Genomic DNA, 24824 nt, shown 5'->3' with positions numbered 1-24824 from the left:
TATCTCATGTTAGTTTCTTATTGCAGACCAACCCAATGTTCATAGCCTGATCTTAGCTTATCCCCTCCAACAGGCTAAAAATAAAAAGCCAAAGGAATTCATTTCTTGCTATCATATTTTATATTTATAATTAAATTTAGAATGTAATCAAGGTTTTTTTTTAACTACGATAAAGAGATGTTTCAACTTTTTTTTTAACTACGATAAAGAGGTGTTTCAACTTTAATTCTTTTTAGAGAATTCAAAATAAATGTGTTTTGTTCTCAGAAAAGGAAATACTGGGCTTGCATGACCAAGTTTTCATACCAGGGATATTTCATGTTTACATAAGCTTTCTGATTCCCTTAAGTTAAGGTTTTGTCTTGTTTTCTATAAAGCTCCAGCTGCTGAAACTAGGGGAAATTCAGCTTTAGAATTTATTATTTAGAAATAAAGGAACAAATTGGAAGAGCCACAAATGTGCTGCAAAAAAAGCTTGTAGTTTGTGTCTTAAAAGCCTCATAAATATAAAGCATTCCTACAGATTATTCTAAAATATTTGCCACCTAACAATGGACATCCTTATCTTATCAAAATGTCCCTTTTTATCATTTACTAGGCCTATGTGAGTTCAAAGCTTTGTCTTGAAAAAATTCTTTTCACCACAAAACAGGACTGATTTTCTCATCTCTCTTCCTTCAATCTTAACATCTCTGTTTGATCCACAAAGTGACCAACTCAAGATCAACCATTCAGCTTCATGTATAAAATGAGATTTAGACACTCTAAAATCAGATAGGCCTCTGAGACACAGAAGAAATTTTGAGAATATGTTGCGGATCTTCTCCCAAAATGGCTTCCTTGAAGTTGTCTAGTTATAACATGGATTCTGCCAGTAGGAATTGTTCAATCCAATATACTAATTTTACCAGAGGCAATGTTTGAGTTTCTGTCTGCCAGCCACTTTAATTTCATTCAAGATAGGCTGTCTGTCACCTCAGCTTACCTTTGCTTTTTTTTTCTTCAAGGCAAATAGGTGCTCTTTCAAAGAAAATCCTGAGTTTCAGTCACATTCTCTTTTTATTTTCTAAGAATATGTGTAGTGAGAGTTCTCATAAAAAATACTTTGCAGCATATACACTTTTCTTCTTTTCTATAAAAAGGATATTTGAAAAGAATATCAGCAGGAATATCAGCAGCAAGACGGGAGGTGTTGAGGGAGCTCTCCAAGTTGATGATCCATGTTTTAATTACCACACAATGATATCTCTAAAGAGCACCATCATTACACATGTAAGGATAAGGACTTCACTGATCATTTCTGTCATGAGAAATGGTTTGTCTAGTCTAAGTGGTATCAAGAACAGAATGACTAAAGTTAGGTCACAACACAAGCCCTGCCCCTTTTTTGGGTATGTGTCTTGACATTGCACATGTGAGAAAGGGATAGAGATCCCATAAATGCTGGTGCTTCTATGTTATTTATGGATTATCTGTGACTTCTTCAACCTTGAGTCCTCAACTAGAAGCCTGGAAATTTTAGGATTCTGCACTATATCTTAGCTGTTTCTAGCACTGCACTTTTACGGATAGAGAGCTCTGGTGTTGTTCCTGAGATCTGTTGGACCCATTCTCCCAGCTTAGGAATCACAACCCTGAGTGTTCGTGTTACTACTGGGAACTCTGTGTGTGTCTATAATATGAATAGTAAAAACTATGGTAGCAACGTGTGGTTTAATTCATACCATTTTTAATCTTGTTGGATTGCAATGCCCTGGATTGAAAATATTATTTGGTTTAATGGTATAATTCCCTCTTCTCTTAATTTATTACAGTGCTAAAACCAGGACAATTAACAAAACTCTTAGGAAGAAAAGGCCTGACTAAGATAATACTGGGATAAGTGAGCTGAGCCAATTACCCAGCTCCTAGGATTCCAGGAACTAATTCTGGGCTCTCAGTACAATAAAACTTTTTTTTTCCCGAAGTAGTCTAATCTGTCCTTAGAGGTAGCCATATGTATCTTTGCAGATTACGAACACTCTAACACAGCTTTCTCCAACCCATCCCTTCTATGTATGTTGAATTTCATTTACTATAAAGGTTCATGAAAGTTTTTGCTAGTTTTCTTTCTGGTGAAATGTGTAAACAGAGAAGTAAATTCCCAACAGGACTCAAAGAAAGATATTGAGCAAAAACTGAATTGTCAGATTCACCCATCCCTTCTGCAAATGTGCACCCATGTGTTGGCACTGAACCAATATTTTAAGTACCCATACACTTAGAGACTGCATGCTAAATGGATGGAAACTGATCCATGCCATTGGACTGTCCTTCATATTATAGGATATTGTGACTGATATTTGCAACACCCTGATCTAAAATTCTAACATGAAGAAATCTGGGCAAAAGGCTGTTGGAGAACACTATGTCTAAGCTCTGTGTTTCGGCACAAACCTGAATGCCTCCTTTCCTGTTAATTAAGGCTAAGAGCTTTAAATTGAGGGTTTTTGTTATTTTGGTAGAGCCTAACAGCTTTAGGATTACGTTTTCTGGCCCTGAATGTTTGGAATACTTCCATAACTGCTGCAAACCAACAGCTGGGAGAAGTTTGGAGCTGAAGGGATTAGGCTGTTAGCAGAATCAGAAACCTCAAGTGTTACAAAGAATGCAGATTGAGGTTAGTTAAGTGTGAAGAGTCTAATTTAATTCACATTATACTGTGGATTAACAAATCACAACTGCTGAAAGAACCCCGTGGTTCATCACTGTGTCAAAACATTTTCATGTCCCAGGAGAAAGTGATCACTGCATCGAATACATGTTTCCTGGTTGGCCAAAGTTGTGCCAAAGCACACTTCACTGTTTCCACACTGGAAGTACCAAATCCAACAATAGATCTGTGACATCAGCAACTATCACTAAGTCAAAATTTTGAGTTTTGGGGAAAACTTGCAAAAGTTTTCTTTAAGTTTTCTTTAAAAAAATGGGGTTGTGTTTCTTAGATAGCCTTTGGAGGGTGAGTCATTTGCTATCAAAGTTGGGTTAGAAAAAGGGCTTGCAATTTAAACGACAACCTGGCAAAGGCTTATAATTGCTTCCTTACATGTTAAAGTCTTGATTTTGCAGTGCAGGACAATTTATCTTCTCTTCAACCATTTTTAAAAAATGCTTGCAGCTTTCCACAAGGCTATAAAATAATTGTGTTGTGGGGAATAACTGGTATGCAACTGGAACTGATTAGATCCCATTGGATTCCTGGCTAGTGGTGATAGAAGTGCACTGATTTCCAGCAGAATATCTCTGAACATCATGAGAAGTAATAGAGTCCATTTCAGAAGGTGTTTCTGGGAACATAGGAAATAACTGAACCCTAAACTATTTTACATTAGCCTACTGTATTATTTACACGGGGAATGATTTAATCCTCTGACAATGTTGGATATGGTCCAGAACTTGCCAAAATTTAGTATTTAGTATTTAGTATATTTATAGTATATTTGATTTGTCAATCGCTTACAAGATACAGGTATAAGTATATACATAGTTATGAATACATGAAATAGGTACATATAAGAAAAATAAAAGAAACAATAGGACAGGGACGGTAGGCATGTTGGTGCGCTTATGCACGCCCCCTACAGGCCTCTTAGGAAAGGGGTGAGGTCAATAGTAGACAGTCTAAGGTTAAAAGTTTTTGGGGTTTGGGGAAGAAACCACAGAGTCAGGTAGAGTATTCCAGACATTGACCACTCTGTTGCTGAAGTCGTATTTCCTGCAATCAAGTTTGGTGCGGTTAACCTTGAGTTTGTGTTTTTGATTGGCTGACTGAGTGATCAGGTTTATAAGGCTGCCGAACACAAGAAATGTGACTCTGCATTGTTATATTCAGAAGGAGAAAGCAGTGGGGTATATAGGGAGTAATTATGCTAATTGTATTTTAAAAATTAAATGTAAATCGGTTCCAGTTGTGTCATTCCTTGCTCCCTCTTTGTCCAAATCTTGGTTGCTGTTGGGAGGACAACACTAGCACAATCCTCAGAGCAACATCCATCTTGAAAAAGAGCTTGATATCCCTGATCCTGAAATCACCTCACAGATCGGATGTTTTATTCACTAAGCTTTAGTGTTTCCAAAATGGCACATTATATTGAATCAGTTTAGCCTTATAGGCTTCTACCATTCTTGGCTAATTGTCTTCTTGATTTTTCTTTGCATGTTAGTTTTATTTAGCAGGTCCTGAGGATTATTTGCATTCACATCATGCAAACTACAATTAGCTCCCATCCCTCACCTTTTCCGTTTTTATTCTTATGAATCTAGCCATTTCTGCTACATCACTTTGCTCAGTATTTCTTTTGTGGATAACTTCTTGAATAGGAATCAGTATATCTAATCCAAATTCCATATCAGTTGAACTGATCAGTGTGTTTCTGGATTCCAGTTTAAAATAACCTTTTATGCCTTAAATAACTTATGTAGAAAAAAAGCTCTAACAACGCCAATATCCATCTAGGCTAGCATTCAGTATTGGCCAACCTGATAAGTTTAGAAAGCTCACAAATACGATGTTGCCTCTTGGCAACTGTGGTGAGCTTGTATGAATCTACAGGTTGGAGACTATCCAACACTCCAACATTCTACCTGTTGGGAAAAGCTCAAACTAAAGGACTCTTTGCATCTGAATGAATTTTATTTTGATCTCGCTGGACTCTCCTATCACTGGAAAGATGAGCTAGACTAGAGGCCCTGGCAAAGAAGTGGGACCATTTCTATGGTGGCCTCATTCATAGAGAACCTTCCCCGTGAAATGGTCAAGTGGCTTTCCCCCTGCTTTTAAATAGCCATTAAAGAATTAGAAGTTCCCATCTGCTTTCAAATGAATACATCCTCACTTTATGAATTTGGAGCATTTACAGCTGTTAAAATGTGAAATGTCTCAGGCTGTCACTTCTGTCAATATATAATTTATACATTATTACCAATGGTGGGATTCAAATATTGTTGCCACTGGTTTGGTGGGTGTGGCTTGGTGTGCGCGCTTTATGCACTTGAACACCCTTTACGTGCACGCGCATGCCAAACTTTGCGCAGGCGCAGAGGCGTTCTAACTCACCTCCTGCAAGCCTGCACGATCCCAGTCGCTTCAGTAGCTGCCACACGGCACTATTCTGTGCTGCGCAAAGCAGCTGTGCTTCAAATTCAGCAGATAAAAGTGAGTATGGGGGCACAGGCGGGTGGGTCTCTGCTGCTCATCACTCAGAACCAGGCCGAATCGGTCGAATACCACCACTGATTATTACTATAAAATACTATATGTTTTTTTCAAAATTTCTTTGAGGAGGCTTCATTACTTTATGCAGATTTGGTATTTTAAATACCATAAGTTAAAAGTAAGGACAAAAATAAGGAAGCAAGCAGGCACACATTCTTTGTGTGCATGTTTGCATATTTGCTTAGTAAACTCAAGAGACTTCTTCTAGGTGGGACTGAAATGAAATCATATTGATTGGTTTCTTTCCAAAGACACCTATTAAACCTACAAAGTAGCTTGGTTTTAGCATACTCACTTTTCCATATTTTTTAAAAAATCTGTTCTGTATATAATGCTGTTTTTTTTTTTATTTCAGCCATGTTCTCCTTTGCTTTGCAGATAAACTATACATTGAAAGCTTTGAGTCCCTTAGAATCTTCATGGAAGCTTTTAACTCACAGTTTCACCTCTATCAAATGTCCTTTCATAACTTAAACATTCCCTTAAAGATTCCTGAGATAAGTCTAAATAAAAAGCGCAATTCCTTTACTTCAGCAAATGATCTCAGCTGGTCATTTTGTGTTCCTTCTTTCATTTTTAAGGTTATTGGATCATGGGGGGAGTTACAAAGCTATTGACTACTCAACTCCTCCAGCTGCCCACCATTTTCAACAAACTCCCCTTAAATTTGAGAACTCCAAAGATGTCCATTTGCACAGACCAAGTAAAAATCATGATGGGAGGTGTCAAGCTTCCTAAGTGTGCAAGGTCCACTTCAGAGCTTCAGGCGTTCAGTGATAAGGTCAGTTTGGACCATGTTTCAGAAGCTTGTTGGTAAGGGAACAGAAACGTTTGAAGAGGTGGTTTGCCACCTAGAAATTTCCTGCTCCAATTCCTATCCTTACTTTTGTCAATAAAATAATAGAATTGTCTGGAGACATTAAAGGTGTTCACCTCATGAAGGCATTGGTAGGCAGATGTGTTATAATAAGTTTAGTTAAGTAAGACACCTTCTTTCTCTGGGATTTTATTTTATTATTTTATATTACATCAGAGTTCACGGATTGCCATCTATTCCTTGCACCTGAGGAAATATTGTGATCCATAAATCATCTGTGACAATATGATTTTAAATCTGAATGTTTTTAAGGTGCCACAATTCTTTTCTTATTGTTGCAGAAGAAGAACGGAGCATTATGGTGAAAAAAATTAGAAACAAGCAGACAACAGTTTAAAAATTTTATTCCATAGAATGATAGTTATCTCAAGAAGCATTAAAAGTAAAGACTTTCTTGGGGCAAAATTAATTTAAAATTATGTAGATTAGGGGAACTGAATAAAAACGACTCCATATGTTAGGAAGGTAAACATCTGCAAAAAAAATGGCTGGATTAAAAAAATGCAAAACAAATCAACAAAGCAAAGATTGTTTAACACAAATCATAAAACCAACTAAAGTTTTGTTTTACTGAATTGCACATCTGTACTTCTCACTAGATATTTTCTGATTTCCCCCAACTGGAAACTAAAACGACAACTGTTAACCCTGTTAACCCTGTTCATAGAAGACCCGAAATTTGGTTTGTGTCTTCTCTAGGGCTAGGGGAAAATAATAAACCCTTCCTAAACTTCTAACTGGCATCAACAATGAATGCTAAATGGAGCACTAGTCTAATTTTGTATTTGATTTCCCAACCTGTGGCTTTCATATGGTTCAGATCACAATTCCTTGAATTCCCAAAGGAGGTGCTAAAAGGGGCTGCACAGGTTGCTGGCTTAAAATGGGGTTGTAGTTCTACAATTCCAGGAGGACACCAGGTTGGAGAATACAAGAGTGAGCAAGAATTATCAGTTAAAAGACTAAGTAATGTATTATCAGAAGATTTCATGGATTATCCCCTCTTTGCATTTCATGAGGTAGATTGGGATTTATAAATTGTCTGTGACAATGTCCATGGAGATTCTCAGACATCCAGGTCATGATTGTCTCAAAGGTGCTTTTCCAAAACACAACTGGACTTTCTTTATTTTTCCTTGAAGACATTTCACTTCTCATCTAAGAAGCTTCTTCAGTTCTGACTGAATGGTGAAGAATGAAAGTATTTATATTCCTTGCAGTCATCTGGTCATTAACAATAGCAATAACACTTAGACTTTATTTACCATTTCACAGTGTTTTACAGCCCACTCAAAGTGGATTACAGAGTCAGCATATTGCCCCCAACAATCTGGTTCCTCATTTTACCAACTGCAGAAGGACAGAAGGCTGAGTCAACCCTGAATCTGGTGAGATTCGAGCTGCCAAATTGCAGGCAGCCACCAGTCAGCAGAAGTAACCTGGAGTACTGCATTCTAACCACTGCGCCACCACAGCTTTCCTTAGCACTCCCTCTGAGAATTGTTGAGGCCACTTGGAGGTCTATGACAATATATATTCTTTAAACTTTAAGATGTCCCAAGTCCTTGATCCTTGCAAAAGACTGAGAGTGATGGAAAAGAGTTAGAAACAAGCAAACAACAATTTAAACATTTATATTCCATATTTATCTCAATGGAATATAAAGTGCTACAAGTTCTTTATTTATTTATTCTTGCAGAAGACTAAGAGTTATGTGGAAAATAGAAACAAGCAAACAACAGTTTAAACATTTATATTCCATACAATTATAGTCATCTCAAGAAACTTTAAAAATAAAGATTTTCTCAGAGCAAATTTCCAAACTGCACAGGTTGTTCTACCACACAAGGAGGACAGCAGGTGGAAGAATACAAGAGTGAGCAAACGTCCCTTTGTCTTGCTTTTAGTCTTTCCAAGAGACTGGGGCAAAGGTGCTGTGCTCAACAATGCAGACATGGCTTTGCTACCTTGTCAAGGAGTGTAATCTTTGATGCGGAGCCTCTTCTCCAAGTCACATGGGCCTCATTATCCTCCTCTCTAAAATGTCTCCCTCTGGTGAGAAAGGTCACTTTGCACAAATACCTCGGCGGGGGCTTTTATGGCTTTGTGGGACTTCTCTGTCATTGTTCCCTCGCTTGGCTGCACCTCTTGGTTCCTTCCTTCCCCATCAGCCCAACCCAGCTCCAGTGCATGGAAGTTGAATAGACCTGGTGCTTTACTAAATGCAGATCCAGTCCTCATTAGCTATTCCTTGAGAGTGACTTTTTTCTTGCTTAGGCAGCTGAAACTAGAGGCAGAAAAGGCAGCAGGGAAATGTAGTTAACAGCTGTGGGGAATTGAAAGACATTTTTGACAATAGGAGAGCTTCATCATTGTCAGTCTTTCTCACCAAAGTCAGGCTGTTGGGGGATTGTTTTCCCATCCTAATTTTGCAAGAGGCTACTGGAAAAAGACTGATAAAAATGAAATGTGACATTTACGGCAGACAAGCTACCCCATCCCACCTCTGCTATAGCCAATCCATTGGCTCAAAGACAGTCTTCAAACATCAGAAACAGCTCTGCAGGTTTGGTTTGGTTTTTACTCCTGTGTTAAAATAGGCTATGTCAGTTCTGAGAAGCTTTCTCCCTTCGAGAAAGAGGTTTGTGGTTTTCTATCATACTCTTCACTGGATGAACTTGGGATGCAATCCATGTATGTAGTAAGTAAATGCTTAATACTAAATAGACTATGATACTTACCATGACCCTACTTTCCACATAGTTTGGGAAAAATAAATCGAGTCAAAGAAAGAGATAAATACTTGATTGATTTAGTTGACTTTGCATTATTTAGATGCAAAAGGTGTGCTGGTTGTCCTAAAAGACTTGAAAAGTACACAAGGGTGGAAGAAGGCTTGTTACCCTTAGCCAGCCAGTGCTTTGATCAGTCCGTAGCATCAGCCTTTTGTTTTCATTAAGGTTAAAAAAAATGGCAAGATACTCCATAGTTTTGGAGCAGAACTCTGTTAACCGAGAACAATCAGAGGTGGTATTCAGCAGGTTCTGGAGAACCGGTAGCAGAAATTTTGAGTAGTTCGGAGAACTGGCAAATCCCACCTCTGACTGGAGATTTTACAGTATCCTTCCCCTGCCACACCCACCAAACCACGCCCACAGAACCGGTAGTAAAAAAAATTGAATTCCACCACTGATGACAATGGCCATTACGTTCCAATGAATCAACCCTTGCTTTACATTCTTTCCAAAAGCTTCAAAAATCTCTTGCATTACATAGATCTCTGGTCATTTGGCTGTGAAATGCATTCAGTCTGGAGCAGTGGATGTAATACGATTTGGTAAAATCCTGTTTAGAATTTCCTCAGCGATTCGTTAGCTGTGTCCAGCCAGTCAACAATAAAGATAACAAGCTGTTGTCACTGTGTATTTCTGAGGAGTTTTAACTCTGAGAGCCTCTTTTTTTTCCTTCCTTTACTTGTTTGTTCCCATTTTGTTTAAAGGCTGTTGCTTTCATTTACTCTGAAGTTTTCAGCTCATTCCCCACCCCCGTCCCGAGTGAGAATCGTCTTTCATTCATGCTGACTGGGATGCATTTTCTTAGTGTAGGGATTTAACAGAAACAGAACAGAATAACAGAGATGGACGGGAAGGGACCTTGAAGGCCTTCTAGTTCAACCGCCTACTGATGCAGGAGACTCTAGACCATTCTGAACAAATGGCTGTCCAATTTCTTCTTAGAAACCTCCAGTGATAGAGAAACTGCCACTTCTGGAGGCAAGTCGTTCCACTGATTAATTATTCTGTCAGGACGTTTCTCCTTATTTCTAGATTGGTTCTCTCCTTCATTAGTTTCCTTCCATAGCTTCTTATTCTGCTTTCAGATGCTTTGAAAAATAGGTTGACCCCCATCTTCATCGCCCCCTAGATATTGGAACATATCCTATCACCCCATTTTTAGTATGACACTGAGCTGTCTTTTTTATGAACACAAACCAACTTGTTAATTATCCATCTGGGAATGCATGATATGTATTTGTTTGTTACAGTCTCATTCTCCCTTGCCCCTAGAGTTTCAAGGTGACGTACTTAGTACTCCCTTCTCCAGTTTTATCTCCTAACAATAATCTAGTGTTTGGGTAGATTGATTTGAGGAATATTTCCTGGCCAAAGTCACTCAACTACATGGGTAACTTTTGTCATATTTGGGGTACTTTGCTGATTGGGAATTTTGGAAAGCCACAGCTCTGACATTAAAGATTATTAGGTTCAGAGAGACCTTTTTAGAGCAATTAATTTGAAAATGATGAGAACAACTATAGACTTTCCCCTCCATAATCTGATTATTTCAGCATGTCTACTCCAAAATAACTTCTAGTGTCAGGACTCCAACAAATCCACCCCCATTCAAATCATAAGTCTCTAGCCGCATTTCAGAGAAAAGAAAATTGATTTATTAGAAGAGGCCATGTTGGTGTTGGCTGGATGCAGCCAAATAAAAATAAAAAATAAAAATAATAAAAATTCATTTCCCCTTTGATCCTGGTCTTCCCCCCACCCCCTGGATGTGTATTCTCCACTGGGACACATCCATCCCCAAGAGTCATCAGTCATGCTCTCCAGTAATATCCTTGCGCTCCGACAACTTTGGGCTGCCAGAGTGATTATCTAGGCACTTAAGGAATGCACTGTTTTCCCCCACTCCTTTTTTCTGGCAACTAAAAAGACCAAAGGAGTATTTTTTAGTTGACATCTAGTATGTTCAGTAGAGCCTTCTTCCAGGTATATGTGTCTGTAAGATTTTACCCTAAATTGATACAAATATTGTTATTTTAGTACAGGTAGCCCTTGACTTACAATAGTTCATTTAGTAACCATTTGAAGTTATAATGGCACTGAAAAAGTGACTTATGATCATTTTTCTCATTTATGGCCATTGCAGCATCCCCATGGTCATTGATTTACATTTCGATGCCTGGCAACTGACTCACATTTATGGTGGTTGCAGTGAACTGGAGTCACACAACCTTCTGACAAGCAAAGTCAAGGGGAAAGCCAGATTCACTAAACACCTGTGTTACTAATTTAAAGAACTGCAGTGATTCATTTAACAACTGTGGCCAGAAAAGTCATAAAAAGAGGCAAAACTCATCAACAAATTCCTCACTTAACATAAATTTTGGGCTCAATCATGATCGTAAGTTGAGGACTTCCTGTATTTTTAAGATTACAGGTAGTCCTCGACTTACAACCACAATTGGAACTAGAATTTTCATTGCTAAGAAGGAGGTTGTTAAGTAAGCCATGTCTGATTTTACAACCTTTTCTTACCGTTTCCAAGATTAGATACCTAACCCCAACCTCTCACAGGCTAGCGATTCGTGTTTCCACATTGGATACAGAAACTTTTCTTTTTAAATCCTTCAATATATTCACAACAACCTCTCAAAGATCCTGAGACAGGGGCTAACACCGCCCCCTCCCCTTGAAATGTCACTTTGTGCTCAGGGTTTGATCCTCTCGGTCCTTCAACCCTTTTGCTTTTTCTCCTGTGCTTCTTCTTAACAGATGACAGCCACAGCCCAGCAGCCAGCAAAAGCACAGCCGGTGCATGTCACCACACCCTCGGCAGCAAGCAATGCTCCCCTTCCCAGCACCCCGATCGACCCTCAGGCACAGCTGGAGGCTGACAAGAGAGCTGTCTACAGGTACAGAGGATAATGCTAACCGTCTGCTCTTTGATGTTGCTTTCCATCCCTGTGGTGACACGCGGAGCGATTACTGGTATTTGTCCTAAGGCTAACTTGTCCAAAGGTGCTACATAGAGGCTGTTTCATAGCTGCGTGTTGTCACGAGAAGGAAGAGAGCTTTGAGTGCACGGTGAACCAGAGTAATCACAAAAGGACTGGGGCTTTCTTTCATGGAAGAGGAATCCTAGATTACAGGGTGATGCAGCAGTTAATGTTCGGATAATTAATCCGAGCCACAAATGGCTACACAAAGCCATGACTATGGATTGCATATAAGTGCTCTAATTCACTTCAACTCTTGTGATGGGTTTAGATTGGGGATGTACCCCCAAATTCTACTTCATTTACCACTGTATAGCACGTGGGAATGCTGGTGCCAGACAGGCACAGATTTGATCATTTAAAATGTGTTCCGTTTCTCCTTTTTTCCCCCAATTTTGGATCGGCCTGTACCACTTTTTCTCATTTTCATTTTTTTAAAAAACTACTTGGAGATGTTTTTCTGTACATTTCTGTAAAGCTTGTTAATTTTTTTACACACATTTGTCAGCGTGTCCTTCCAAGGTATTCGCTTTAATGTCCACTTTCTTTTTTTTTTTTTTTGTAAAATTTTTATTAATTTTCAATAAACAAACATACACAAACAAAACACAAAACGTGAAAACATAAAACTTCTTTTTGGAAAACGGCTTAGTCCCGGGTTACATCTTTTTGTACAGACATAAATTCGAATTCATGCTCACTTTATATACCATTTCATATCTTTTTTACCATTCTACATTTTCTATATAGCTTCTCCCCTCTTTTCACTCTCTTAATTCTGTTTTATTTATTTCATCTCAATTTAAATCATTATGCTTATATCTTTTGTCTGTTCTGTTTCAATTATCTATTATCTTTTCTCATTAACACAAAATTTCTCCTGTAATCACTGATTGAAGTATGACGCCTTTATATCTTTCCCCTAAATTTAACACTTAAAATAATATATAATTTTCATTCGGATTCTGCTTAGTACATTCTAAAGCTACGTACTATATTTTAAAGTAAGACAAAATAATAAATTTATAGTATAGTTAAAACAATAATCCATAGCAAATTAAACTCTATCGTTAAGTCTTAAACATTTTACACATTCCTTTTAATATTTTATCCCGTTTTATAATCATATAATATTCCAGTTTTCTAACACTATTTCAAATACAAATACAACAATACAGTCCTTATATACTTTTGCAGAATCTCTTTTTTAATTATATTTTTACCCATTATCTCTGAATAAATCCTGTTTCTTTACATCTTGTTTCAAACCTTTGTAACTTCTCTTCCCTTTTTTCCTTCCTTTCTTCTCCAGTCTAGCCTTTTTACCCCCTTGTCTCTTGATCTCCACCCTCTTGATCTCCACCCTCTTCTGTATTCCTCTTTTCTGTTGCTTTCTGACGTTGTATCGATTTTTCACCTTATTTTTCCCTTTTTTGGTGGTTTTTTTAAGTCTTAAATTCTCCATTCTCTTTCTCCTCTTTCCCTTTTCTTCCCCAGCTAGAGTTGTTTGTTCGTTAAAGATGGCTTCTTCTTCATCCCAATCTTCTTGTTCTTGTAGTTTCTGATAGGTAGAAATCGCCATTTCTAAGAAATGAAAAACAGAGCCAGAAGAGCCCTTCCCTTCTTGTTCCTCTTCTTTTAACTTTTTAAATTCCATTTTCAGTTCATCGACAAGTAATGCCATTGTGAGAAATTTTTTAAACAACCCAAATGTTTTTAGTCTTTCAAATAATAATTTCCAAAAGTCCCAAAGTCACCAAACAATCCGTCACCAAACACACAGACTGTTTCATTTAACACTTTCTTCTTTCTTTCTTCTTTTTACACTTTCTCTTCCTGGGGTTACAGTTCAGTTGCAAAGTTCCAATTAAAATGTATCTTTTAGAAGTCTTGTTACAATTTAGCTCTAGTCTTATAAATTCCAAGCAGCCTCCTCCAGCAAGATCTTGATATTAATTCTTTTCCTCTCCCTTCCCACTTATAGCAAAAAAAGTTTTTCTTTTCAAATGTTCAGAAATCTTTATTGTCCCCTTGGCTTTCATTTTCGAGTTTAATTACCTGCTGATGCCAAAACGGGTTTTTCCGATTTCTCACCCATCTGCTATCACCGTAAGGAAGGAGAGTGAGAAAAAACAAACTTTCCCTTTTTACTTTCATTTGCCGCTTTTTCCGATCTTCTTTGGGAGCGTTGTATCTTTAATAAAATTTAAATTCCAGGGTATTTAAATGTTACTTATTATCCCGGTCAGCCAAAACTTTCACTTCTCAGCTTCCTCCTGCACATTCTTATCCAGATGAGAGCTTCTTTGTGGCGGCCATTGCTGACCGCTGTTAAGCCTGGATTCCCCAACAGGTGTTAAGGAAAACAAACTAAACAGAATGTGCAGCAAAGTCAGATAGGAAGACAGGTAAATGTGTGAGATAAGTTTTCTAGTTAACACGCAGTAAAAATACAGATACGCTTGTGCTATCAAAAATATAGTTTATTCCATTTAAGAATTATAGCATAGTCAAAATAAACGGTCCATTAGTCATATATCATTTTCAGTCAAGTCTTGTCGGGGATACTCTATTTGCAAAGTCCGTGTTGAATAGCCAATGTCAGTTCACTTACAATAAATCCAATCTTTATTTTCTCTCCGTTGAGAAATATCAACACTCCTTTTTCTCTCCCCGTTCCAGCAAGAACGCAGTCATCAATCCATCCAGTAATTAGGGATCTTCAAGCCAGAGAGAGCGAGCTGCAATTGCCTCGCTTCTTACATAGTGCTTTTATAGTGCTTTTACAACCACACCCTTAATTACATTCTTGCTGTTAAAGTTACACACACTTTAACTAACAAACCATGATACCTTATTTATTATTTTTACCCAAACCAGTTAGGGTAAACAATGTTATCCCTAACAACCGCCGCTCCACCACTTTCTGAAAAGGGAGTTAAGCTAGCTGAGGAGGGGGGTTGCGATTCCCCCAGACCTCTGCCAGGTCTCCCCTGTCTTCAGTTACCTCTACGGGGTAACTATAACCCCAAATCCGGCTGGATCGGGGTACTCCAGCGGTGAGCGCAGCAGAAACCATGCACAATCGCGGATTCCTGCCGCCGCCGAAGCCCTGCAAACCGGAAGACTCAATGTCCACTTTCTCATATGCCCAATTTGTTTGCATTCCTTTTTTTTTAATATGCACGTTTTTGAATGCACTTTTTAAGCAGATTTGAACTCTGCAAGTATACCTAGAAAAGTAAAGGTTTGGGCCAGGCAGTGCATTGAAATTAGTATACGTACATTGAACATTTTCTCATTGTGATGCAGCGAAGGAGTAAATTTCTCGGAAGTTCTTAATTGGTCCCCGTTGGCTGAGAGAGCTAAATGACCAATAGCTGTTGGGATTCCTGAGCATGTCAGCATTCTGGATGGGAATTTACACTGCCATTGTCAAATCCTGTTGAAAATGGCTCTCTAAATGAGGTTTATGAGTGAGGCAGACTGGATAACAGAATCGTTTGTGATATTTCAATTTCACACATTAATACCATGTGTTCACAGATTTATGTTTTGTATATGCAAGGAAACTGAAGGAAAAGGAAGCCTAGGCATTTAAGCAGGGTACCAATGGCAAGGAAGAAGCTCGGGAGAGGAGTGTTGGAAAATGGAATCATAGGGAGTGCTTAAAGGAGGAGTGGGGGTTAATTAAAATTTCTTGTCTCTGGGCAGCATGACAGTTCAAAAATACATTGGGGATTTTTCATTTTATGTTAATAAATTTAACAAGGCCCCATTCAGGTCGAATTAATGCTTAAGAAGTTGCTTTTATGCTCTCCTCTTGGGGGATGAGGGAGATAAAGTGTCTGTGTCTGTGTGGTGTGTGTGGGGTGTGTGTGTGTGTGTGTGTGTGTGTGTGTGTGTGTGTAGAGAGATATAGCACAAATACAGGTAGTCCTCAATTTACAACAGTTCATTTATTGACCATTCGAAGTTACAACATCATTGAAAAAAGTGACTTATGAACATTTTTCATACATAAGGCCGTTGCAGCATCCCCATTGGTCAGGTGATCAAATTTTAGATGCTTGGCAACTGACTCATATTTATGACAGTTGCAGTGTCCTGGATCACCTTTGGTGACTTTCTGACAAGCAAAGTCAGTGGGGAAACCAGATTTACTTAACAACTGCAATGATTCAGAAACAATACAGATTAATAGAGTTGGAAGGGACCTTGTAGGTCATCCAACCGAAGCAGGAGACCCTGCACCATTTCTGGCAAATAGCAGTCCAGTCTCTTCTTGAAGGCCTCCAGTGATAAAGCTCCCACAATTTCTGAAGGCAACTTCTGTTTTCCATTGGTTGATTGTTCTCACTGTCAGAAAGTTTCTCCTTATTTCCAGGTTGAATCTCTCCTTGTTCAGTTTCCATCCATTATATCTTATCTGGCCTGCAAGTACTTTGGAAAATAGCTTGACCCCCTCCTCTCTGTGGCAGCCCCTCAAATATTGGAGCACTGCTATCATGTCTCCCCTGGTCCTTCTCTTCACAAGACTAGCCAAGCCCAGTTCCTGTAACCGTTTTTCATGTGTTTTAGCCACCAGCCCCCTAATCATCCTGGTTGCTCTTCTCTGCACTTTTTCCAGAGTCTCAATATCTTTTTATAGTGTGGTGACCAAAACTGGATGCAGTACTCTAGGTGTGGTCTTACTAAGGCTTTATAGAGTGGTATTAGTACCTCACTTGATCTTGATTGTATCCCTCTGTTAATGCAACTTAGGATTGTGTTGGCTTTTTTGGCTACCGTTGCACACTGCTGGCTCACATTTAACTGGCTGTCCACTAAGACTCCAAGATCCCTCTCACAGTTTCTGCTATTAAGCCTGATTTCACCCAGTCTATAAGTGTGCTTTTCACTTAATGTACTATTCACTTAACAAGTGTGGTGAGAAAGGTTGTAAAATGGGGCAAAACTCAGTTAACAAATGTTTTGCTTAGCAATAGAAATTTTGGACTCAGTTGTGATCGTAAGTCAAGGACTACCTGTAATTTGTTATCCTGTTTCCACATGCCTCTCAACCAAACCACAGAGGAAGCATTCTGGCCTAGCCATGATTTGGTAGCTGTAGGTAATGATCCTCAACAAGCTTGAAGTTTTGGTAATTGATGCTAATAGGGAGGCTCCCTTTCTGCAGTCAGAAATGTGGTTCTGAAGTACTGGATAACTGGACCACTCTAACTGGATTTCACAAACATTACAGATCTTCCGTCTGTGAAATGGAATATCAGATTACTTATTTTTGGGGCTGTATACTATTGCCACAATATAAAAAAGATGTTGGGATTCTAGAAAGAGTGTAGAGAAGAGTAACAAAGATAATTAGGGAGCTGGAGGCTAAAACATATGAGGAATGGTTGTAGGAATTGGGTTTGTCTAGAAGAGAATGAAGAGAACGATTAGGAGTGACAGGATCGCAGTGTTCCAATAACTAAGAGGCTGCCACAAAGAAGAGGGGGTCAACCTATTCTCCAAGACACCTGAAGGCAGAACTAGAAGCAATGGATGGAAACTAATCAAGGAGAAAACCAACCTACAACTAAGAAGAAATTTCCGGACAGAACAATTAATCAGTTTCCAGAAGCTTCCAGAAGTTGTGGGAGCTCCAGCACTGGAGGTTTTTAAGAAGAGATTGGACAGTCATTTATCTGAAATGGTATAGGGTCTCCTGTCTGAACAGCGAGTTGGACTACAAGATCTCCAAGGTCCAACTCTGTTATTCTATTACTGCCATTTGTCTGTGCTAATGAAATGCTGTAAGGCTTCTTCTCGCAATGTTTTCATGTTTCTGCCCCTATTTGCCCATTTTAGATGCTTTTTCACCATGCCATAATCATTCCTATTGCATGAGTTTTTGACAGCTGGGGTCAAACTTAACTTTTTTAGAGAAGAGAGCTAAAGAGCATTGCAAGAAGCCACAGTAGTTGGCAGGGCTGTAACACAGCTAAGGGTTTCAGTTGAACTTTCATCTTCAGCACAAGGAAAGAAATCCAAGCATTCATTTGGTGCCTGATGCCTGTGCCATTCATTGTAAAACTTCCAGTGTAATGTGACAGGGATAAGAGAGGGTCATTTCATTTATGATGTTCAGAATTAATTAGTTTTCCTGGTGCACTTACCTTTATCTGAAGAACAAAGGAGAGGATACCTTTCTGAGCCTTATTTTGCAAAGAAAGAGATGTAGGTGGAGCCTTTTGTTCTTGCTGACCTGGGGAATTTTCAAAGAAATGTAGCATAAGAGAACAAGAGGTAGAGCAACTATTGCCACTGAAACCTTATATTTATATGATGTACTTCAAAATGATTTCAATGAGGACTGCGTTATTCCTGAACAATAATACAGCCAGTCCTCAATTTATGACCATAATGGAGCTTGTAGTTTTGGATATAAATCATGATCATGCCCGATTTTACAACTTTTTTTTTTTTTTGCAGTGGTAGCAATTAACCAAACCCATTGTTTGATCTTGGGCATTTTTTGATGGAAATCAGAAGTAAACATTGGTTTCCAATAAAAGCGTCATAAATCGTGGTCACATGACCATGGGGCATTGCAAATGGCTGTAAATGAGGTTCGGTTGCTAAGCAACCAAAGTGCACTCATTCGATCGCAGGAAAAGCAGCCATTATAACTTTGAATCTGGGTCATAAGTCTCTTTTTTGGGGTCTATCATAACTGCTTTCATAAATCGAGGACTGTCTATCCTGGGGGGGGGGGGACATAATCCAGAGAGCAGAGCTATTGTTGAAAATCTAACAAATACATTTCATTAAAAAGAATTAAATTTAAGAACAACAACAATAGGTAATGTGAATTTTGGTAAATTAACTAACAAATGAGAGGGGACAGTGCAGATCAGCATTGGTTTGTAATATCAGCAGGAATTTCTCCCATTCTCTAACCTTGAGGGTGTGAAGTTCAAGTCTACAAGAGGGAGCAGCCAAACTCAGTAACAACTCAACCTATGGGCACTTCTTTTGTTCAAGCTACTTAACTGAATTGGACTTTGATCATTTTCCATCTTCTTCCACTTTTCCCATCTGAAATACATTAGTTGCTATGGAAATGAGGCAGGGGGGCTCCATCCATTCCTGATACACAAAACAAAGAGAGCTTAAATGATGCTTTGGATTACTTAAGGCCATTACAGGTACTTGTATGCAATTTGTGCCCCCTTCAAGATGCCTTCCCTAGATGCATTTGTGTGCAAGACCTCCCAAAGTGGCTTAAGGTAGGCAGAGAGATACTTGATGAGAGAGAGTCCAAGAGAGACCTGAATCCTTACAGGCCAACACTCTTGTCATATTATACTCCTTAATTCCCAGAAGCCGAGTCTGTCTTTCCAGCATTTGCTGGCGTAAGTGATAGAAGCAACTGAGCTATAACAAGGAGCTGCCAATGGCAACCGAGATGGAAAAAAGTTAGAACAGAAAGAAGAGTCATTCCTAAACAAGCTGAGCATCTGGACAGATTAACATTGTTAAGGCAAAATCTGACCCAGAAGCCCTCCTTTGCCGTCAGCCCTTTGAGATGGTCCAAACCAGGAAACCAAATCACGAGTACTAATCTATTATTAGAAGATGACAATAAGCAAATCTTCCCTGCCTGCCTCTTACGTTCCAGATGACCAGGGAGAGTCAACTCTGAGGTGCTGAAATTACATATCTGCTCTGAGTTTTGATTTCATTTATCAGACAGTTCTCCAGGCAGCTCTTCCTCTCGATATTATTCTCACAACCCATTACACTTGTCCCTTCCAGTCGAAGAGAGGCAAGGCACAACCTCAGAGAGAAGTTGGCCCATAAGAATAAACAATATCAGGTTGAGAGGTCCTTAGTGTTCGCTGAGCTTGGTTGTTTTCTTGCTTACGTCTGTAGGAAAACAACCAAGCTCAGAGAGCATCAAAGACACCTCATTTCAACTCTGAGCTATAAATATTCTCCTTCATTAATATCAGGTTGGTAGGTCAATGTGGACGCCTCTAATCTCCACATCTCCAGAACAACCAGTATATCCTTAGAGAGGAAAATCATCATCTTACAAATAGCACTGCAAGCATAGTTCCTTTTGAGAATACATGAGATCATCATGTACATTTTGAGAATACATGAGATCATCATGTACATGACAGCAATTACACACCCACACAATTGACCCCTGGAAAAGGGACCTGGGATGAATAGGACTCTTTAAGTGATATTTTATGGCAATCATACCTTTAGTGGAAATGCAAATCAGCTCTAACTTTAAAGAAGGGTTGGGAGTCACAGATTCATTTTCATTTTTATGATTAATTCTCTTGTTTTGAGCAACTTAATTTATTTCACCTTAAAGGACAGCAGTTTGCTTTAGTTTTACAGTGTTCTGTGCATGATCATGGTTGCAGTAATAACTCACGTACACACACTGATTGCAACATTTAACAGAATCCCCATTTATACCAGGAACCTTAGCTCTTTTACAGAACACTCCACAAGGATTCAGAGAAATGCACTTTGGGATGGATTTATGGTTAGTGCTGAAATCTATAATGAATCTATAATGAAATCTATAATATAAAATTGCTTTGGGGTCATTTTCTATTTTACTTTTCCTTGATCTCTCTATCTCTATCTCTATCTTTCATAATAGAATCAAATGTTTCCATCAGGAACTTTTGGCTTAAAAGCTGTTGGTTGCTAAAGAATTGTGTGGAACATTCTTTTTCTCAGATTCTAAAAAAAAAAAAAAGGCAAAGAAATTCATCCAATTTTGGAAGATGCCGAGTTTAGATCTAGAAGATTTTTTTTAATCTTGCAGACACCTTAGAGCAGGGTCTCCAACCTTGGCAACTTTAAGACTTGTGGACTTCAATTCACAGAGTTGTTGCTTAAAGCCTTGAATTGGAATGGGGTATATGGAACTGAAAATCAAAGCAATGAAAATAAGTTAAACCTCTTGAGAAGCCCCTCAAGGATCTAAGTTCTGCATTAGTGTAAGAGTCTCACTTTTTGATGAGGCTCAACTCCTGTGTTTGCATCCCCGTCCTCCACTCTACCTGTCTTCCCAAAAAGCAAAGTGTTGACATGGTTCAAAGAATCAAGACAGGACTGGGGGAAAAAGCAAATTGAGAAGAAAATATTCTATGCTAATTGAATCATACTCAAAATGAGCCCAGAAAGGATCTAGACCAGGAAGTGCAAGTCCAGTCATAGCACTCATCTTCTCTTTTTTAAAAGAAAAAATTCAGAGGAAGATGGATGTGTTTCTTTCGTTTAAGAAACTCCATTGAAAGACCATGTGACCATGGAGATGACCACAACTTTTTGACATTTGGGGATTAACTATAAATCCCATCAATCCTAGAAGATTGTAACATTGATCCAAAATAAAATATTTTAGCCAATGAGGAGAGTGCAAGGTGGACGTAGACCTCCTGCCCCTGCCGCCCCCAGTTTTTCCTGTGTAAATTAAGCAGGATACCTATGAATACTTTCCTTTCTGCTCTTAAAAACATTCACTTTGCATCTGGAAATACCTAATCAATATCTATTGATTAGAGTAGTTTAGAGTGAATACCAGAAGAAATAATCAGAAAGAAAAGATTGAATTGAATTGATAAAGCTAAAATAAACACAACAATTATTATGATGGAATATAGCCAGCCTTCCATAGAACAGAATTTTAAAAATGGAAATGAAGATTTCAATGACTTTCTTTTGGAATTAAATGTCATCAGTTGTTACTAAGAGTGAATTGGATCAAATAATAATTCCTTCTTCCTATTGAAATTTAAATAATGACTTTCTCAAAACTCATTGATTTTAATAATATCTAAGTGTAGTGAAGATGTACATGTGCAAGCACATGTTGTGTCTATGTAACAGATCAGACCAAATTACTATCCAAATTAATCTTAGCTCTGAAGCTGATAATGATTTTAACCAAGTTATTTTTAGAAAATTGTATTGAATATTAATTTTAATTGTTTTTAATTTATTGTCAATTGCTTTTTAATTCTTCCCTGCTTTAGGTTTTTTTAACACTGAACAGTGGGCTAAAATACATTTTAAATGCATACCATTATGAATGCCCTTCAGTTATCTTAAGCCTGCAAGTTACTGAGCTTCTATCATGCCTTTAAAAATATTCTGAATATTTATATTATATGGCTATAGCTGTGGGATTTTTTGATCACGCATCATGAGAAGTTTGGGGGACTACTACTGTCCCTCTTACAAATCAAAAAAGCTTAGGAAAAGTCTTACTGCAAAGGTCTGCCTTAAACAAGTGCTAATGTGGAGCTGAAAGGGAAAGATGCTGCGTGCAGGTGGGAATCAAATCAAGGCCATAGGACATGCTTATTGTTGCCTTGTGATTGGCAAGATGTCATTGACAATCTTCCACAGACCAAAAGCCATCCAGAAAGACTTGATATGTAGGAGAACAGGTAGGAGTGGAGTCAGTCTAGAGTCCTTACTTCATCACAAACAATCCAAGCCCAGCCCTCCTTGGATTCTGTTAACTCTTATCTATTAAATTAACTCTAATTTAATGCTGACCTCTAGTTGACTAGATTCTTGTGTATAGGAATGAGCAGTAAATCTTGTGAACTGGAACTTAGCCTGTGGTCCCCATTCTTTGTACCTGACAAGATGATACCCAAGCCTTTTTTTTCTCTTAAGCAAGAATAGCTGTAAACTAACAGAGCCCTGCTTCCAACCTCCAAATCTCATTAAAGTTGTATTTCAGAAACTTGGAAGAATACCATGAAATACCACCAGCAGCATTTTCCACTGATGTTCAGTAGAAAACCCAAAAAAATCTGTAATTAGGTTTACATTGCCTTATTTTATTTTATTTTAAATCCCTAATAAAACCTAACCAAAAAAGCAGTCCTTAATATCAGTCCCCAAGCCATCTGGTGATTTTTCTTAAATTACAACCTCTTTTATTTCACCATTTGGCAGAAGAAATATTCACCCGAAACCTTCATAGCTTTTAAGCAATTGAATCTAAGTCTTAGCTAGATAAATTCCAATTGGGCGAAAGAGCCAAACAATCTATTGTTGTGCAATCCAGAGTTGCCTTCAGTTAGATGGGAGGCTACATCAATTTGATTAATAAATTAAATAATAAATTAAACACAGGGCTATTTGCTTTGTTCTATGATGATGACATACTAGCAACATGCACGTGGAAATAGCTCAAAATAGTCTGAATTTATACCTTAAGAAGCTACTTAATGCACCTTGCTTCCTGGCCAAGCTGTGATGAGCCAACCTTTGACCGTGATTCTTGGAAAAAGAAACGGAGAATGGCATTTCCAAAGTGATTGGCAGACCAATGGCAGTGTCTAGCTTTTGAACGGAGTTTCAGAGTTAATGCCCTGCTAAATTATGTGATTTTTCTGGGGTTACTGATGGACTGGAAAGTCCCTTGCAGTCAACGTAAGCTTCCAAGGTCACTGATGGAGGAAAGACAAGCAGTGCCCCACAGTCAGCTTGTAGCACAGTTGGTTGTGACTATAATTGAGGTCGATTTTCCTGGCCAAGGTCACTCTGAAAAAAAAAAGGTTGAATGGCTGGGAAGCTACTGCATTGAGTTTATAGCATGTTGGGAATTTTATCACCCATAAAAAGAACTTCAAAAAGGCCCTCTTGTTTTACTGTCAGAAATACGTTTGAAGAGCCCTGGTATCTGGTGAGCTGCCTTCTGGGTTGCTCCTATAGAAAACTTTCTGCTTCTATGCTTTCCACATTCTAGGGGAGTTTTTCCTCTTGCTGGTTTGACCAAAGCTGGATCAAAACTGCTCTGAAGATCAATCCAAGTTTCTTTCTCCCTGCAAAAAATACCATAGGAGACATTTGGGATATTAGAATCCCTTTTTGATTCTAATTTATTTTTCTTCTACATGTAAGGTTTAGGTTGCTGCAAAAACACTGCCATGCATGAAGTAGCAATATCGATTATTACTTGACTTTGCATAAATCCTAACTAGCAGCTATAGTCTAACATGCTATCAATTATTTTGTTGTTTTTGTTTATAGACAGCCAACTCCCTAAAGGCCTGTGATAGTTTACAGATACTTATAATTCAGAACACTACTTTCAATCTATAACATCTATTGCTCATTTACCTAACCCAGAGGAGCTCTTCAAATTTATTTATGAGTTTTGTATATTGCTTTTCATTTTAAAAAATCAAGCCTCACTTTGACATCACATGATACTGTTTTCAGTAAATATATAAACGAACAAAAGCAGTAGAGCCAATGATGATCATATTGTTTCATTTTTTGATTGAGTAATTTCATAGATTGGAGAGGCTGTGGATGCAATACAAGTTGGCATCAGCAAAGCATTTTACAAAATACAAGATAGCAGACCAAATAGCAGCGGATTCACAGTGGGCTTGGAAACCATGCTGAAGACTGGCATCAATGGTTATTTAATAAACTGAAAAGTGATATCAAGTTGGCACATCAGGTTCAGTCCTGGTGCTCAATGTTCTTCACCATTCTCATTCATGATTTAGATAAAAAGGTGGAGGGACTCTTAATAAACTTTGCAGACAATTCAAAAGTGGTTGGAATAAGTAAAAGACACAAAGAAAATCCAGAATGATCTTGATTTATTAGGGAAGTGAGTTAAACATAGCAAAATGAACAGTTTACAGGTATTTAACTGAGGATATCTGATTTAGTAATAATACACACCCAAAGGGTGTTCCAACTGTAGCTGATCATAAGTCAAAATATGATGTGGCTGAGAATAATGTGATTTTAGGCTTCATTGTAGACGTATAGTTTCCAAATCAAAGGAAATAATATTTTTGCAATAGTCAGATAGCAACTCGGCTATTGTGTTCAGTTCTGGACAC

At 38.3% G+C, this 24824-nt stretch overlaps 1 protein-coding gene across 7 annotated transcripts in view; it reads left to right on the top strand.

The window, feature by feature from the left end:
* PKNOX2 (PBX/knotted 1 homeobox 2) overlaps nucleotides 1-24824 on the top strand; it is a 276614-nt gene that overhangs the window by 184181 nt on the left and 67609 nt on the right. For all 7 annotated transcript variants that reach the window (XM_087969713.1, XM_087969720.1, XM_087969715.1 and 4 more), the window contains one exon: nucleotides 11696-11835. In XM_087969713.1, the coding sequence (XP_087825839.1) occupies nucleotides 11696-11835 (140 nt within the window). The remainder of the gene's footprint in view (nucleotides 1-11695; nucleotides 11836-24824) is intronic.

This window comes from Notechis scutatus, chromosome 7 (genome assembly GCF_049901735.1).
Source record: "Notechis scutatus isolate UNSWTSFEM ecotype Mainland chromosome 7, rNotScu1.2, whole genome shotgun sequence".
Lineage (NCBI taxonomy): Eukaryota > Metazoa > Chordata > Lepidosauria > Squamata > Elapidae > Notechis > Notechis scutatus.
This window is presented reverse-complemented; position numbering and strand designations above follow the sequence as displayed.